Raw genomic sequence first — 14,486 nt, 5'->3', positions numbered from 1 at the left:
AAGTAAAGTTAATGTGAAGGAGGTTAAGTAGGTATCTATGGCAAACAGATACACAAAGTAGCCAAAGCCACCTCAGTAAGACAACTGCTTTAGCAGCAATGGTATCTTGCCTCTGTGCATTAGAGAAAAACTCTCTACTTTTTTTTTTTATTCTATTCAAAGAAAACAATCTTAAAGTAGAGGAGATAAATATTTACTGTGCTTTACTGTAGGCTTTTTAACTTTCCTTCTGTTCTTCAGAGCGCTAATAAATATACTGGAGATTTCTATCCTTGCTCTTCTGTTAACTCCTCTTATGAACCATCATGAGAAGAGTGCTACAGAAAAGATTCAGTCTGTTGTCTGCATTATCACAATGATTGTGTAAGAGGTGTTGATTTCAGTGACCCTCCCCTACTATGCTTATATCTCTCAGTCTCTGCAGCTGGTCTCCCTCATTCATTTTTCCTCATCTGATGGATTTGGAAGGGGAGTACGTTCAGCTGTAAATTCGCCAAAGCACTGGGGCGTATTCAGGTAGGCCCTGTGCACTATCAGTCGTTTGACTCCATAAACCTAAGCAGTTGGCACAAAGAGCTGTCTTGCATTATGTTTCTAGCAGATGTTCTGTTCTTAGAATAGTCTTTTCCTTTGTGCTGGTGTAAGGTTTGAATCATCGATTACGTAGCATATACTGCATGCATATATTCTTCTGAGGGTAAAGAGACTTACCTGTATGGTAACTGGAATTCTTAATGTGTATTCTTTCTGATCTGGATTTCTTTTGTCTTAAAGGATATAGGAAGGAATCAGCTCATGTGACAACAAGTTCCACAGTTTTCTGCAGTACAGAGCAATGTGGGCAGGATTAGGATTACATTCACAAACCAAATATGCAATGTGTTCAAAGAAACACTAAACCTAAAAAAATAAAACAATAAAAACCCCTTGTTTAAGCATGTCCAAGGTAATGCATACGTAGGCAGCGTATCCAAGAACTGCTGCATGGAAAACTGTATTAATCAAATTGTTTCAGAAAACCTAGACTTTAGATACCTTTTTCCAAATTACATGTTTGTCTTTGTTATACAGTTGTTCTTGGTGTATTTCCACACTTAAGCAGGGCGGTTAGACAAGATGACCTCCAGAGGTCCTTTCCAACCTTAACCAATTTGTGATTCTGTGATTTATCAAGTACATTGACACAGCAGCTTATGAATGTTAATGTTGTTAAAGTGCAGTGCAAAAGTCTATGTGAGTGTTTTGGAGTTAGACTTCAATTCTTCCAATAATACAGTGTCAAAGGAAGTACAGTGACACATACAGTATTTTTCTTACCGTAGAATTCACAGATCCTTACAAATAATGAATCATTTCATCCTTTCCTAAAGACAGGCACCATTCCAATAGAACTTGTCAACACTTTATGGCAATTTTGGATTGGAAGTTAAGGACTAGCCAAACGTGATGTAGGCAGAGAGAAAAAACGCTGTTTAGAATTGTAACTAGGTAGTCTGTTGATTAGCTGTTGAGACTAGAATCTCTGTTCTTATGCACTCTGTATCTTTTACTATCCATGAATGATATTTCAAAAAAAAACCCAACTAACATCTCTTGTCAGAAACAGTGCTTTTCTGAAGCATACAAAAATTTTACATGTACTTGCTTTTTTGAAGTAGTCTGAAAAGTCATCCTGTGTTTTTACATGCTTCTAGAAAATATTGCGTTTCCTGATGTCTTCCTCCTTTTCTTTCATCAAAATGTGGAGAGGTGTTTCTCACTACATATATTGTTACAGTCTCCCTTTTCATTGAAGTTGGAGGCAGAATTGTGGGCTTTTTAGTGTACCATTATTACGAGGTGGAGTGAAATATACAGACATTACTTTTACAATTTAAACTTCACCTTTAAGCCTGAATTTAGTTACGAGAATCTGGTATTATTTGTTTGTGTTGCTTAACAGGTTCTCTAATAAAGAAGCAATAAGTGCAGGATCATGTTTGGGTTTGGATCAGCTTTTCAATACAGTAGTTGAAGAACAGACTTTATTATGGGCCACTGGAAGGAAAAAAAATTATAGGGGAAGGGATTTACTGCAGCAATTCTTAGTTCTATCCATCTTGTTACTACTTGTTATGAAACCTTGTAACATGGAACTTGATGAGGTGGGGATATCTGCTAAAGTTATTTTATCAGCCAAATATGTTTTGGCGTTAGCTTCAGCTATTTGTATAGCTTCTTGAAAATTCCCAGCTGGAATATAGTGACTGCTTCAGCCTTTTGTCTACCTCACTTTGTTCAATTGCTGTTTGAAGTGATGCAGTTAAAATAAGGGACACTTACTCCTTGAGTTTAGAGATCGCAGTTTTGTGGTGCTGTAGCAGTTACAGGAATATTGAACATTAAGTTGTGCCTGTGTAGCTAAAGCAAGATTTTTCTAGAGGGTCATCAAAACCAAATAAAATACTATGAAACGAGTGTTTGGAAAACTTGAACAAACACACACGTGCTCATGGATAGTTTTTCAGGGGTTTCAGACTTCGTGAACACTTGCATATTTTATGAAGAGAATTCTCCAGATATCACAGGATAGGTGAAAGAATGAATCACTGCAGAGTTACCAGTTTTAACACAAGAACTATGAGTAGTTTTGTCTGGAGAGTAAAACAGTCGAAGACATTTTGAAGTGTGCTGAGTTACTATTCTGTGTTTTTTTGAAGAAAAGCAGAGCAACTCACAAATACCAGCTGTGAGGTTCTAATGATTTTGATGATGACGTTAAATACTACATGTTCTGATTTTTAAACAGCTATATTAAAGGAAGATATTGTATGAAGCTGTGGTTCTTCTAAGGTTGTGACACATCCCACACCCCTCCTCCCTTGTGCACAATAAAAGTGATAGCTGCTGCTTGGACTCATTCTATCTCAGTGGCTTTTTTTTCTTGTTTTAAATATTTTTTTCCCCAAAAGGACAGTGCACATTCACTATTACTTATGATGCTTCCTGAACAGAAGCATCAGAAGACAGGAATTGCTAACTTGCCTTGAATGAAAGAAGACTCAACACCTTCTTCAGTTACTGAACCATCTTCTCAAAAGAAGATGAAAGAGATGAGTAAAAGGCCACCACTCCTCGTGATTGCTTTTTGTAAAAATGTAGTCAACTTTTTTTACCCTCACTCCTTTCTATAGCAGTGCAAATTCAGTCTTGCTGTTGGGAAAAGGGACAGGAGAAATTTTTTTTTCTTCCATTTCCACTTAAAAGGCTTGTTCTTACATATTAGCAGACAGATGAGAGCTGATGCATGTTTAGACAAAAGTGTTATATAGATGAAGTAACCTCTAGCTTTCCTCAGGGCTACCCAACAATCATACTGTGCTGGGGGGGCGTGGGGATGCACATGGGACTGTCCTGTCTTTACTAGAGTTTCTAGAAAAGCAACTGAGTAAGAGTGGAAAGAGCATCTGCTGTTTCTGAACATATCTGAACATATCTGAACCTAACAGTAGCTTTTGATTCTTCCAGGATGTTTTCTTCTTTTTCTACTACTCGGTATAACTGTATGTAATTGTTAAACACTTGTCCAGAAGAACCGAACATATAACAGTAAACATTTTTCTAGTGGAGCAAAACCACTTGTCATTTGGATTGCTGCTAGTAACACGTGGTATTCTATGGTACTTCATTGCAATGAATAAACATAACTTACTGTGATTTAAACTTGGTAATGTAACTTCATATTAATGTGTAAATTTAATGTAGAAACAGATTGTATTCTTGGAAAAACTTAATTTTCAGCTAAGGTAAATCCTGAAATGAGACGGAAAATGACTAAGAAAATTAACTTCCTCCTACCTCTCTTTGACAGTCTGGTATACCTAAGAATCAAAGTATTTACCTTGAAGTTTGCAGCTGATTCAACAGTTACAGTGCATTGCATACTATCAAATATCCCAATTGAACAACACACTGCTATGTTACTGTGGGTTAGCTTTACATCGACTGCAGGACAAAACCTGTCTTCATGATCCGAGTCCTTAGGGAACTGGCTTGATTGCCCAATATGCTTTTGTTAACCAAGGCCATGACACTGCAGGGAACAATGGTATCCCCCAACAGGGGGAAGTTTTTAGTTAGGATAAAATACCAGAGCATCAAAAGGAGAGGTAATGGCTTTGACTTATGTTCTTGTTCAACAACTTGTTCATGAAACTACCCCTGCGGTGTTTTGTTTTTGTTTGGTGTTTTTATTAATCAGTCTAACTTTGTTCTGTCTACTTCAATTGAAATCAGAAGCCGCCTGAATGCTCAAGGTTTGGGGGATGTGTAGGTGAAAAAGAAACTGAGCACTCTTTGAAATTGAGAAAAGAACAGAACGAACTGAAAATGAAAAGCCCCAATGAAAAGACAAGAACGAAGCTCACTGAATTTCAGGGCAGAGTTCATATGCAGGTTTCTCATAGCTGCTTATGCAATTCTAATACTGCATCTTGCTTGCATAAATAAAAAGTGTAATACCCTGCTAGTTCTCTTAAGGGAAGAAATTGCATGCCTCTTAAGGGCATACAATTAATCTACTGGTCCTTGTTCAGTGGATGAATTAGGGCTGGAGGCTGGGTGTGGGGTGTTTTTCTTTGTTTTAGAAGAGTTCTGAGCCTGTGAAGGCCAATGGAATGGGGGGGGGACACGGACGATGGCAAAAAACCAAAACACAAACAAAGAAAACCTACCACACACACATCCCCCGCCACACACACATGGAATTAAAATGAATAAACAGTTCTCTAGCAGCAAAAATTAATATGGATTTCTCTAAAAGTTGATTCATTACATGATCCAGTTGGGTGGAACTTCAGTTGAAGCTTCCCTATTCCGTGGTTAATACACTTTATTGTTCTCTCTCATGTGTGCGTGTTATCTGATGTAGTGCAGCCTCAATAAGAGGGCGTTTAGGTGATTGGGGAAAAAACAATTAAATCTCTATTTCCATGAAACTGTAGGGTAAAATAACCTTCTTCAGTTCTATTTGCTTGCAAAGTGGTTTGTGAAACTTTGTCTTAAATGTGGGAATCTGTTCTCTCTGCTGACTGCAAAAAAAGAGATGTCAAATAGATATGCAAGATAAGGGAAGGTGTTACCTCGTCAGCTGTTGGTCTTCCCAGTTTTATGTTCTGGGGGCGACATGACCCAACACTTCTTTTGAAAAGAACATTAAGAAATAAAACATTAAACCAATAAGAAATAAAAAGGACGTTTGTGTATTGGTATAAAATCAGAGTTACCTAACAGGGATTTAAAAATGTAGCTAACTTGATGTAAAATGCTTTTCCTGTTTTCAGCGTAACTTCTGAGTTACGTTCTTGTTTCCTTTAGATTTTCCCCTAAGGAGCAATCTCCTTATATGAAAGAAAATACTGAGTGGATGGATAATGTGTGCAAAAATATTCCTAATGTGAACAAGTTGTAATTTTGTGGTTTTCTGTAAGCTCCTATAATAGCAAATAAAAGTATAGAAAACTGAGACTTCTCTTAACTTACTACAAATTTTGTAATAAGGAAAATAATTTTTCAGACACAGGCTTCATGTCCTATTGATCGCAGACCGTTTCAAGCAGTGTGCAGGCTTGATGCATTAGAAAAGCAGATAAAGGTAAGTTCCAGACTTATTCTCTTAAATAACGTCAGTTATAGGAACACCCAAGTTATGCTGCAGCCTTTTATTCATACATCTGTGTTAAATAAGCTTTCCTAATGAAATAATTGTTGCTTTAATGTTTCTATTGCATATTTGAAGCTAGGAATTATTCTTAATTATTTTTTCAAAGCAAGTGTTTACAGTAATAATAATGATAATGTATATAAATAATGTAAATATCATAATAATGTACAGTGTCTACAGTAATAATAATCACAACGCTGCTATTGCTACTTTATAGTATCTTTGAGCATTCCTGATATATCCAAGAACAGAAGTATAGTAATTGGTCTCAAAGTGTTTTTTAACTAGGTTTTGTAAACAAGTGCTATATCAATTAGCATCCAATCTTGCCTTTTTTTTTTTTTAGCTGAGGTGAATCTTGTATGTTCACAGCCTCCATTTCACAGACAAAAACACATGAAAGCAAGAGGAATCAGTTAATGCTAAGTCTTGTTCAACCTAAATTTCTGAATTTTTTTCAGCTTTCACCTCAATACTGCTGTGGAGAGTAGTTTATCAAGTAGGAAAATAAAACTTGATTCTGATAGTTGATCTCTAAAATGCATATAGAAAGATGCTGATAATTCTGTGTACAGTTTTGAAATTCTGTGGTGAAATTATGGTTATAAATAATTGCTAAGCTGTTGGGTTTGCATTTTGCTATGTTTAGAGAACAGGCTCCCACTGCCCATTTCTTGTGCTTCTAGAGGCCCAGGTGGTCAACGGCAAAGGAATGAGACTGACAGCCACAGATACTTGTTCTCATAGCAAACCATGCTAGCATATTTTATCTTATTTCTAAAGAATCAAGGCAGCAGCTGAAACAAGATAATCTGTTTTTGGATAGAAGAGTGTAAAGGCAGTATCAAAATATAGTTTGAAAGGATCTTTGTTCATAGAACTGCAGTGTAAACAGGTGGGCAGAGAACAAGGGTCCTGTTCTGAAAAAGAGCCGCTGGAGCAGTAGGGGTAGGTGGAATATGTACCGAGAAGTGCTGACGACGTGGTCAACATTAGCAGGGGCACTATCAGGACATTGGCAGCTTAAGGAGTTGCATATGAAGCCAAAATTCTAGAATGAAGAAATACAGGATATCTAATGCAATCAATTTCAGTGTAGCTGTTGAAGTAACTTCATAGTATGTAATAAAAATCGTATTGCTTTCTTAAAATTTTGAAGATGTGGAAAAAAACCAATGTTATAAAATCTGTAAGTTATTTTACTCTAGAGGAAAAAGGGGTGCTTTTTAATTACGAGGAAACATTTGAAATTGAGTGATAATTCAGCATGTTCTCAAGCTGAACCTTGTGTATTCAGATCAACCAACTTAGTTTAAAAAACTTAGCTTCCAGATTCTCAGTGGAAGAAAGTGCGTAGCTTTGAGATGCTTGCCATGGCAGTCTGAGTATTCAGGGATTTTTCGTCTTGTGGAATTAGTATGCATCTCTGGCGTAGCCAATATACATGTCAAGCTGGGTTTTTCTTCCATTTCATGAAAAAGAAATGAAAAAAAATTTCAAATCTGCAAACTGTGAGATTAAAGAAGTAATGATTTGAAATGGTTTTGAGTCCTTCTGTTTGAGGTTATTGTCTCTGTAGACCTTCAGAGTCTTTTAACGTATTTAAAGCCCATGTGTATTGAGATTCTAGACTGGATTGACCTCATTTTTCAATACAGGTTCAGGTTAAGAAACAACTAAGGAAGAAGGAAGAAGAGGAAAACTGTGCCTGCAATAAGGGAAAATATAGCCATGCGAAGATAAGTTTTGTGAGGTTGGTCATCCACTTGATTTCAAGCATTCTAATTGGAATATTCAAAATATAAATTCAACTATTTTAAAATATACACCCTGGAAAATTTTTAAAAATTGCGTTTATTTTAAAATAAACTGTTTTCCACCAGTGGTAGTTTAGCTTTACTTTTATCACTGATGTAATTCCCACTTCAATATTTACAATAGCAAGTAGGAAGTAAGAAGCAACGTATTTCTTGCATTGAGCTCTGTGAAAGTTGCATTTTTCAAGCAATTCTGACAAAATTCTTACTAATTTGAATTAAGATTTTATGGCTAGATCATGTTTTAACAATATAAATCTTTGGTTATCTAAACAGACATCTGCTTTCTTGCATGTTATCATAAACATTGGTAGTGTTCCTCCTTTACTATAAAACATTGTTGTAGTCAAAAACTCATTTTATTCTAGTGAGTTTGAGAGGGAAATTAGCGTTCCTGTTTTGAGAAGGTTTATCTTGTCACATTTGCTGGATTGCATAAGGGGAAGCTTAGGATTACACAGACAAATTTCACTAAATAGTGATAACCTAAAGTCAGTGTTTAATGGAATGTATGATATATACAGAGTTCTTGAGATTGAATGTTGATTGATGAAGCAGACTTCACTACAGAAAAGATAACTAGACGTAAATTACCTTTTTTGGCTCTTAGAAAAGAAACAAGATTGATTTTGCACCTCATCATTCTGAATCACCACTGGCTGATATTCGTCAAAGTATTTATGCAAGCAGGTTATAACATCTTTCACATGTTGCCATGAAATCAAGCAAAATTAAGCATTCAGATTTAATACAGGATATTAACTTTTGTTGTGTAAATGGATTTTCTTTTTTTCCATCTGTAAGCTTTGTGAAGTGCTGTGGCTTTTAATACACGGAAGATGATACACATGATGAAAGTTCAGGTTTTAATAGCAGTCAGAACTTGGTTTATGTGCACAAAATAAAAATTCCTTAAAATAGGAGCTGATTTTGTTTGGGTGTATATACTGTTAGCTTAAATAAGCCCAGAAATAACTTTTGTAATATCTTTCGTTAATCTTGCAGAAGAGGTGTATGTCCAGACAGAGGGCCATTAACAGTAAAATTAAGCAAAGTTGTGAAGAAAAAATACAGTAAGTTGGTATTTGTCCTCTATTTGCTAGAATTGCTGTTTTTTATTAAGGAACTTTAGAATTTCTTTTCTTGATGAGCCAATTTTTTTTTTTTTTTAATTACTTACATTTGAAAACCAAATACTAAGGAATAGAAGCATGGAACTTAAGAGAACAAAATTGCAGTATGTGAAACTACTGTTCTTATTTTACTGGAAAGACTGCCTCTTCAATTTCAGTTACAAGTGAAATGGATTTGGTTTCAGCCTAAAGTCATTTTCTGCATCAGACAGTCGGTGCACAGCTGATGACTAGCTTTTATTCACAGGAAGTTTTTTGGTCAGAGTTCAGACACCAGAAGCACGTAGCTGTATTTTGGGGCTGCCATTTTGAGAGGCTTGTTTAATAGATATTGTTTGGTAAGTGTGTTCATAATTTATGAAACTAAGCAAATATCTGAAGAGGTGAAAACTGCTTGATATATAAGAACCTATAGTGTAGGTGCATGCATTTTAATTTTACTCAGTTTGTATGTAAACATTGTAAATACATTTGAGATATATTTTTCATTAACCTCTCATTGCATTGACAAACAATTAAAACTAATTGGCTAAAGTTAAGATCAAAGTTTCGTTTCTTATTCCATACAGGTAATATTTTGTATGACAACCGAAACAAGAAAGCTTTGTCTGTGAAGATAAACAAGGTTGGTTCTGATAATGAAACATTTGTGAACGTTTTTTTCATGAAAGCATTTTTAAAACTACGTTTCTGCTTATTTTTAAGGTTAACTTGTTCTATTTGTTAATTTTAATATGATCCAAATGTAGTTATTTTTGTCTCTCTTTTTGTCTTGAAGGAAGTAATTAGAATATAGTGCTAGGTTTATATGAGCTTCTCAGATTAAACTTAGTTTTGTGGTGGTAAATATTTTCATTTAGATTAGGATGTTACATTATGAGATACTGTAAGTACTCTGTTTTCATCTTCACCAAAAGAAGATGGTATCAGCTACAAGCTGTTAGCCAAGTACCATTATGTGAAGGATGTGAAGGTTTTCATTATTTTCGTGAAAATACATAGTTGTAATCAACCAAGGAATTTGTTATATGAATAAACCATGGATGTTATAGTTTGCATCAAGTTATTTTTTTAATGAGAGATTACTCCCAAGAATGTTTGTGTTTCCAGGTTTCTTGTTTAGTTCATAAATTTTAGTCTATAGCACAGGTTTATAATATGCAGAACTTACAAGGAGTTATAAAGGCTCTGTTTGATTTCTGCCTTCCCTCCTTTCAAAAATACTTCATGTCTCTGGGACACAAGTTTGTGATCAGTGCTTCCTTACTCATAGTTGTACGTGTAAATGCATTTGCATGAAACAGTTTTAGGCCATAAATTTCATTCTGAAGTGTCAGTGTCATCATTCTCCATCATTCTGTCTCACCTGAAGTTTAAAAATTTGGAGGGAAAACTGTCTGCAAGTTCCTGTTTTGCCTGCTGCCTTGCTTCGTGTGGTATCACGCTGCATCACGTGCTGCCTCATGTGTATTTTCAGTAGCCAGTGGCCCGAGTTGTCACTTTTATTTGGTGCTTATACACCGTAGCTCTCAGGGATATCTTTCGCTCCAGCCTTCCCCTTCTAAGTCAGGTATTTAGAAATTTTGGTTCTGTTACCAAGTAAAGTTAAAGGTACCTTTCATTGACTTGAAGAGGTTTTGAACTGGAAGGATAAAGCTTAATGGTAGGCCAAACTCTAATTTGACTTCAAGGTTGGTGAATGCTTTCATATCTAGTTTCAGTGATTTATTGTGCACTCTTTAATAGCGTTAATGTCTCAAATGGTACCTGTTGCACAAGCAAAAGTAGAGCCATTAAAAACCTTGAGGAGGAGGTACAGGGCTCAATTAGCCAGTAAACACTCAAAGTTTAAAATAATTTAAAAGAAAGCACTACTTACTAACAACCACTTCATAAGGATATTTGTGGAACATCTGGATAGCTTTTTTAGATGGAGGGAGAAATGTTAATGTTCAAAATGATACTGTTTTTAAAACAAAATTTAAAACCAACAGCTTTTTAGGAGAAACTTACAGTTTGCACACTGATGAAGTAGGTCATGTTCCCATCAAAACTGGCTCTCTGCCAAAGTTCGACGGAGCATGTGGATAGTGACTGCATACTTGAGACATACATTTATATACATCCTATTGCAAAGCTTGTTTTTCATCAGAGTAAATATATTCTGAAAGAAAATGATGGGAAGACCCTCTGAGTTGCCATTTTAAAGTACCAGTCATGGGGAATGAACAGGAATGTTTTAGATTCTATGTGGCATTAACCCTTTAGGTGAAAAGACATAAATGGCAAAAACGGGTCAGTGTAGGTAAGTGCGTCAGTCTGGTAGTCCGGGAGGAGCGCTTGGAGGATTATTGTTCGGCTTTTTTTCCCCTGCCGCCAGCCCAGTACACAGCAATAGCAACAGGGTGTACTGCACGCAACGCAAAAGCAATGCGCTAGCGTACAGTGGGGTGGCTAGGTGGTGTTAGCAATTGAAAGAGAGGCTGGTATTTGTTGAAATATGAAGTGGATTCTGAGTATTGTGCCTTCGTGTGAGGGCCCCGTAAACAGACGCACCAGTCAATCTTCCATTTTGTAATCCTACCTGAAGGCAAAGGAGAATCCCAGATACGTACATTAGATTTTCTTGTTACTTTGAAACCAAACATTCAGTGAACTGCTGTGAAGGGGTTGGTCTGAAGGTGCTAACGCTGTACTTACTGTGGTTCATTTGGTAGCAGAAATGGGAATTGTGAAATAGTAAAGATCAGGCTCATTTATTCATAATTTCTGTACGGAGAATTAAAGATTTTACCATGGAAAGCCTATATAAAATACCAAGTTTATCTGCAGAGAGCAGGTGTTGAAAATTTGGAGACTGAATAAAGAAAATTTGTTTGCTGTAACTGCAAATCTTGGCATATAACTATGGAGCTACTATGGTGCCTGCTTTTTGTGAGCTAAAGTCTTGCTGACATGATTTAATTTCAGTGCATCTTCATGTATTAAATGTTAATTATTTTATTTTGGATGTCTCTAATTCATAAATTTTTTTTGTAGCCCAGAAGACAGACCTGCTGGAATGAGTGCTTCAGAACTAATTTCTTCAGTACGCTTCCTGCCGGTGGTAGCAATGAAGAATCCTTTTTTAGCTGTAGAAATGACTGGTTAGTATGTACTGGTGCTTAATGTAAACTGATGGGGTACTGTATTGTAGACGCTGTAGTTCCTTCTGCTTCTGTATACTGCCTTGAAATATTTTGAAGATTGGCTGGTTTTATATTCATTGATGAAGAGCAGTTAAAGGGTAAACACAAACATTTTAAAATGAGTATTGTTAAGGGCACACCCCAATTTCTGTCATGTGTTCAGCATTAAAATACTTAAGTGTGTGCTTTTAATCTCATTGATTTTATAGGAGTAAAGTTTTATTTTTAGCTCAGATTTAAACTGCTTGCTGAATTGAAGCTTTGGATAGGAAAGGGTTAGTCTTGTTATTACAACAGCAGCTGGCAAAACAGTGATCAGTAAATATCCTGGTTTGTATCAGAAACAATTGTTGTTCCTTGACTCCAAGAGGAATACTTTAAACGTACATGAAGCAATGTTTCTTCATGAGCCTAATACTTAAGAACAGGTGTAAAAAGTATTTTTTTTGTTGAGAAGATGGAACAAAAAGAACAGTCTAGAGGAACATTATTTGGATAATGTGGCCGAATCAAAAAATTACTGTGTCTGTATGTTTTCACCAGCCTGTAAACAAAAGAAACTTTTTGCTATGCCTGCAACAGTATTAATTTGTCAAGGATGCAAAGTTTCTCCATCTTCCAACTTCCCAGAAGACACATTTCATCTCCTGTTTTCCATTCTGTCTGCCTCATTTATTTAGGACTTCTGTTATGTTTACTGCTTTTTCCCTCTCAACAATAATCATGCATAGTTTCATCATGACTGTTGAAAGTTCTAATATAGTTAGATTTAAAAAAAAAGTCATCGACAGACGCAATTATTGAAATACAAAATTGTCATAGTACAAAGCTACTTTTTGTAACTTTTTGTATGAAATTTGTATTTCAGTACAGAATTCACAGAAGTCAATGCAGCAATCAGACAGAAGAGACAAGAACTGGAATTGTCCTGTTCATCTGTGCTTGCTAGAGTTGAAAGGTATGTGGTTTGTATTCATAGTGCAAAAGATCTTAATATAATACTTCAGGTTTGGAATTTGATCAATTCATATTGCTCTTTAGACAGAATATAGTTTGATCATAGTGTTTGCATTTAACTCGTTAAATTTTTGTGTATTTGCTGTGTGCTATTTTTATGTCAATAGATTCTTTTCTGTATTTCTTAATGCTTTTTTGATACTCGTGGTAAGCATAACTTCACTGTCTTGTGCATCTTTTTCACAGAAATGCAAGTTTAAATATATTTTCTGTTTGGAAACTAGTGTTCAATGTGCTTATTAAATTATTTCTGTCATTAGAAATCAGACTACGTTTGCTTTAACACCAATCTGATTCTGATTTCCCTCCCCTTCCTCATCCCCCCTTTCATGGGTTGGTTCTAACACTTCTTTCTCTAGATGTTTATAAACAAATGCATCTAGAAAGTGTTAAGAGGCACTCTATCAGGTGAAACAGAGAACATAGAATAATTTTTTTTGTCAGAGAGCAGATGCGTGTTAAAACATACCCTAAGGATGTTTTCATGAATATAAAGCAGAAGCATAAAAATAACTGATTTTAAAATAACACAGTAAGAAATCGGTTTTGTCTATGATCTTAATTTCACTACATATCTCTGTACTCTCTTTGGCATAAAACAAAGGCTAAAGACAAAAGAGCAAGTAAAAGTTGTACCTAGGATTTAAATTATGAATTCAAATTTTTTTGCATGTACTTTTCCTTGTGGAAAGCTTCATTCTAATTAGTGATAACTTAAAAATTGTAGATCTATAGCTGAAGTCTGTTTTCACCCAAGGTTTGCTGAGGGAGCATGAAGAAGTATATATTTATTTTGTTTGTTTAAAAACTTGTTTCCAAAACTTGCTACAAACCGCTAAAACAACCAATATTAATGCTTTTACTTTTCCAGAATTCCTTTAATGTCTTATGGAGCTGAAGCTGAGACCTTTCTTCTCACTTCTACTACAGTAGCAGGGACAATTCTTCCAACAAATATCAGGCCTTTGGAAAACTTTGGTAAACTTTTTTTTTGTAAGTTTTATTTATAGCTCATGTGGAGTATTGTTAAAATATGATTCTTGGAAATCGAAGTGGAGTATATAGTTACAGTTAACAGAAGAAAAAAAATCTGTTTTGATGTGGTTTGGTACTATTTTGAAGCCAGCTGGTTTATTCTGAAATTAGAATATAGAAGATGAACCAGCCACCCCAAAACTGTCAGAAAAAAACATTTTTTTTCCTCATCAGAAAGATGAAGAATATTTAAATAAAGTTCCAAATTATTTTTCAACGTTAGACTATTTAGAACATGTGAGTAATTGCTGTTGATAATATCAGCAACTGATGTACAAATACTGATAACGTTGTCAACTCCTAAGGCAGAACGTGGAACTAAATCCCTTATGCTATCTTTTGGGAGAGGCAGGAGATTTTGAATTTGAGTCTTGACAGCAAAAGAAAAGGAAATTATTTTTTTCAGATATTTTTGTTTTAAAATTTATATTTAGAACAGAATTTTCTCATTTGTTGTCTTGATTAGAACTTTGATACCTTTTATATAAGCATTCCACTTCCTCTCTTAAAGGTGCAATTTTGAAATGTGAAATTATCAAGCTAACAAGACACAGCAAATAAATTCTTACGGGTTTTTTATGTTTCCATATGTTCT

At 35.3% G+C, this 14,486-nt stretch overlaps 1 protein-coding gene across 10 annotated transcripts in view; it reads left to right on the top strand.

Annotated features, from left to right (window-relative positions):
* SCAF11 (SR-related CTD associated factor 11) overlaps positions 1-14,486 on the top strand; it is a 50,320-nt gene that overhangs the window by 21,472 nt on the left and 14,362 nt on the right. For 9 of the 10 annotated variants that reach the window (XR_015706221.1, XM_087764072.1, XM_087764069.1 and 6 more), the window contains 8 exons: positions 4,276-4,434; positions 5,555-5,632; positions 7,360-7,454; positions 8,524-8,591; positions 9,221-9,276; positions 11,691-11,797; positions 12,708-12,797; positions 13,728-13,834. Coding sequence is in view for 9 of the 10 variants with exons in the window: in XM_087764072.1 (XP_087620198.1) it covers positions 4,276-4,434; positions 5,555-5,632; positions 7,360-7,454; positions 8,524-8,591; positions 9,221-9,276; positions 11,691-11,797; positions 12,708-12,797; positions 13,728-13,834 (760 nt within the window). In the remaining variant the exon portion in view is untranslated. The remainder of the gene's footprint in view (positions 1-4,275; positions 4,435-5,554; positions 5,633-7,359; positions 7,455-8,523; positions 8,592-9,220; positions 9,277-11,690; positions 11,798-12,707; positions 12,798-13,727; positions 13,835-14,486) is intronic. The other variant, XM_087764073.1, reaches the window with a different exon arrangement.

Source organism: Nipponia nippon, unplaced genomic scaffold (genome assembly GCF_047370975.1).
Source record: "Nipponia nippon isolate SJK-2023a ecotype South Korea unplaced genomic scaffold, ASM4737097v1 scaffold_3, whole genome shotgun sequence".
In the NCBI taxonomy this organism is placed as follows: domain Eukaryota; kingdom Metazoa; phylum Chordata; class Aves; order Pelecaniformes; family Threskiornithidae; genus Nipponia; species Nipponia nippon.
Note: the sequence above shows the minus strand (reverse complement) of the source record. Positions and strands in the feature narration are given on the sequence as shown.